The sequence below is a fragment of the Cariama cristata genome, unplaced genomic scaffold (genome assembly GCF_000690535.1).
Source record: "Cariama cristata isolate BGI_N322 unplaced genomic scaffold, ASM69053v1 scaffold18294, whole genome shotgun sequence".
In the NCBI taxonomy this organism is placed as follows: Eukaryota; Metazoa; Chordata; class Aves; order Cariamiformes; family Cariamidae; genus Cariama; species Cariama cristata.
Window position 1 is genome coordinate 1,445 of NW_009614853.1, and position 3,353 is coordinate 4,797.

Genomic DNA, 3,353 nt, shown 5'->3' on the forward strand with positions numbered 1-3,353 from the left:
ATGGGGTCATGGATTCTAGGAGGTAGTAGGGCATCATCAGGGTGAGGGCGGCTGACACCCCGAAGTACACCAGGAAGCAGATGAGGATGGAGAGGAAGATGCCCATGGGGATGGACCTCTGTGGGTCCCTCACTTCTTCCCCTGGCGAGAACAAGCTCAGCTGTAAAAACAGATGCTCATTTAAAGTGCATGGCATGCTAAGAGCCCAGCTCAGGTTGGAGAGCACAGCCCGCATGCCCCCACAAGAGGGGACACAGAGGCCTTCTAGCAAGGACCCCGAGACCTCCTGGGCTCCAGGGTTACGGGGACAGGGACTGTCTCTGCTTCAGGCTTAGCCCAGCCAAGCCACACGGACTCTTACAGTTCCTCCTCTGAGCACAGAGCAGGAGAGAGCGGCTGTGGCACAGAGCTGGCAATGTCTCCCTTCCCAGCCCAGCCCTACACCAGCTCCCGAGGCTGCCGAGAGAATCACTGCCATGGCCCCCAGCCCACACGGAAGGGTCCCACCGCCGGCTCTCCCCGCAGCACGTACTGGTGGTGGTGACGCAGTCAAACCCAAGAAAGGCGTAGAAACAGGTAGAGGCTCCAGCCAAGGTCCCAGTGAAACCATAGGGCATGAAGCCTCCCACCCCAAAGGCACTGGGTGTTTGGTCGGCCACGGACTGGTTCCTGGGAGGAAGAGGAGGAAGAGTCAGGCAGTGCAGAGGGGTCAGGGCAACGGGGTCCCAGGATGGGACCAGGCTGAACAGCCCATCCAACCTGCTCACCCCTCCAGCATCAACCCAGCTTAGGACTTTGGCTCTTTGAGGCATTGCCAACAGGGCAGGGAGAATTGGGAGAAAGCAGAATTTCCTGGGATAAGGCATTAGGGGGATGACCCAGCCATCCCCGTTCCCCTCTGAAGACAGCACAGAGAGAGCAGAGCCCCTCGTACCCGGCCTCGTGGGCAGCTGCCTGTAGCAGGTCATCCTCCCTGAGCTTCCAGTTGCTCAGGTCGCCTTTGATGAAGCCACTCACTGTGACGAAGAGCAGGACAAGCACGTTGAGAGCTGTCAAGGCTTTGTTGACCATGGTGGGCAACTTCACTCCAAAGCAAAGAAGCCCTGGGGACAAAAAGAGCAAAGCTGGCCAAGCCCCCTGGATGACACCAGGCACAGGGTAGGCATTACTGGGGAGGGTGGAAAAGGGGGCACAGTGGTAGAGCCAGGAGGGTCTACAGATTTCCCCACATTCCCCTTGTATGGCCCATTCTTTGCTCAGAGAAATGGCAAAGCCTCAGAGGGGCCAGCACCATCCTGAAGAGCCCACGGTGGGGTGAGGAGCTCATCCTACATGACAGAGGGTGGCATGAGGGAGGCATCCTACCTGCCAGCAGGACCACCAGCCCAGCAGCAAAGACATCCAGGTACTCTGCCAGCCCCGCAGAGCTCATGGCTGCCTGAGCACTCAAAAACTTCCCGATCTCCTTCCCAATGAGCTGGTCAAAGGCAGCGCTCCAGGCCCGGGCAACGCTGGCAGTACCTGGGGAGAGTTGGCAGCTGGAGCAGCGGTGGTGGCCCCATGGGGTCTGGGAATGACACCCAGCAAAGCCACCAATGCAAAGCAAAGGTGGACGGATCAAAAGGGCCTTTTATACCAACGACATAGGACAGCAGCAGATTCCACCCAGTGATGAACGCCCACAGCTCGCCCACCATCATGTAGCTGTAGAGATAGGCAGACCCGGCCAGGGGCACGCAGACCCCGACCTCAGCAAAGCACAGCCCTGCCAGCGCAGACACCACAGCTGCAATCAGGAAAGAAAGGACGATGCTCGGGCCAGAGCTGGTCCGAGCCACTTCCCCTGCCACGACGTAGATGCCAACCCCCAGCATGCTGCCCACTCCCATGGCGATGAGGTCCACGGTGGAGAGGAAGCGGCGATGGCTGGAGCCCTCCGAGCTGGCCGGGAATTGCTTTTTGCGGCGAAGCATCTCCGAAACAGAGAGCAGGCAGCCCCAGCATGGCATCTGCGGGAGAGGAAGGCAGCAGGTGTCAGGATGCTGCTGCCCCAGGGGCACCACCCTGGGGATGTGACCCAAACCCAGCCTGAATGTTCCCCTTGCAGCTCCCACCGTCCACACGGTGCTTTCCAGACTCCTTGGTTGCCCAAGGCCAGGCCAGCTGGGGCTGCCTTCCTACCCACCCCCAGCAGCACAACCCCAGTCCCACCCAGGGCATCTCGCCCTGATCATTTTCCCTTCTTCAAACAAAGCACTTGCTCCATCCATCCTTTGGGCAAACTGCTCCAGCTGCCAGCTCATGGGGATGGTGAGCACCAGGCAGCCCCCCAGTTACCCGCTCCCCTTAAATCCGTTCTGGGAGCACCGTGGCCCTCCCCCACTGAGCACAGCTCAGGGCTGCACAATGGGAAATCCATGCAGAAATATTTATCCCACAGCATCGTCTAAGGCAGACACACAAGCCTGCAATGCTAATAGGCTCAGAGGCATTACTTAATTAATATTTCAGAGTTGCCTGTGCAGGTGGAAGGGGGAAGCCCTTCCCCCTGTCCCTGCTCCCCCATCTAAATCTGTGGAACTGGTTTTGGAGGAAATCCAGGCAGAGAGGAGCAGAAATATGGCCAGGTGAGGATGCAGGGGTGCACGCACCTACAGCTGTGACTGTACCCAGGCTGAGCTGTCCCTGGGCAACACAGAGGGAGGGGAGCAGGTCCAAGAATTGACTGCAGCACCGAGGCAGAGGAGCACAGACCCAGCTCCATGGGATGTTTGCAGCAGCACATCCAGCTGCAGCTCCCAGAAGCAAAGCCCTGAGGCTGCCTGCACTTCCCCATCATTTGGACACCAAGATCCCAGATGCTGCCCACAGCTTGTCACAGCCCCATTGCACAGAGCTAGCAATCTTAGATGAGGAAGAGGAGCACCCAGTCAGCCCAAATACACCTTGTAGCAGAGCAGGCAGCAGCACCATCCATCACTGACCCATCCAGCCTTGCCCTGGGAGCAGGGCTGGGGCTGCAGCTCTCAGCCCAAGCAACACCTGCCCCATCCCAGCTCCTGACCTGGCTGGGGGGGTTGCAAGGGTGCAACAAGACCTGGGTGTTCCTCCATGGGGAAAGAAAAGGACACCAGGAACAACTCCAACAGTGTGCCTCCCTCTGGGGGTGCAGCCCACAGGGGCTGAGCAGCAGAGGGCAAGCAGAGCCTGGGGTGAGGCCAGGGCTGGGATTAAATGGGGGCCCAGGGCTGTGTGGGTGGGGGTCCCAGGTGAGGCTGGTTACGGCCACTAAGGCCTATGGATATCCTCAGGGCCTTGGCACAGAGCTGCCAATGAATTGTAAAAGTTGTGCA

General features: G+C 59.1%; 1 protein-coding gene across 1 annotated transcript in view; it reads right to left on the reverse strand.

Moving 5' to 3' along the window:
• The window catches only part of LOC104161232 (low affinity cationic amino acid transporter 2-like), a gene marked incomplete at its 3' end in the record, with an annotated part of 3,167 nt that extends 1,194 nt beyond the window's left edge, over positions 1-1,973 (reverse strand). Inside the window, 5 exon segments of the mRNA XM_009699585.1 lie at positions 1-141; positions 533-669; positions 935-1,103; positions 1,366-1,521; positions 1,637-1,973. The exon segment at positions 1-141 is cut by the window's left edge and continues 14 nt beyond it. Of these exon segments, the coding sequence (XP_009697887.1) occupies positions 1-141; positions 533-669; positions 935-1,103; positions 1,366-1,521; positions 1,637-1,973 (940 nt within the window).
• Between the last annotated feature and the right edge of the window lie 1,380 nt (positions 1,974-3,353).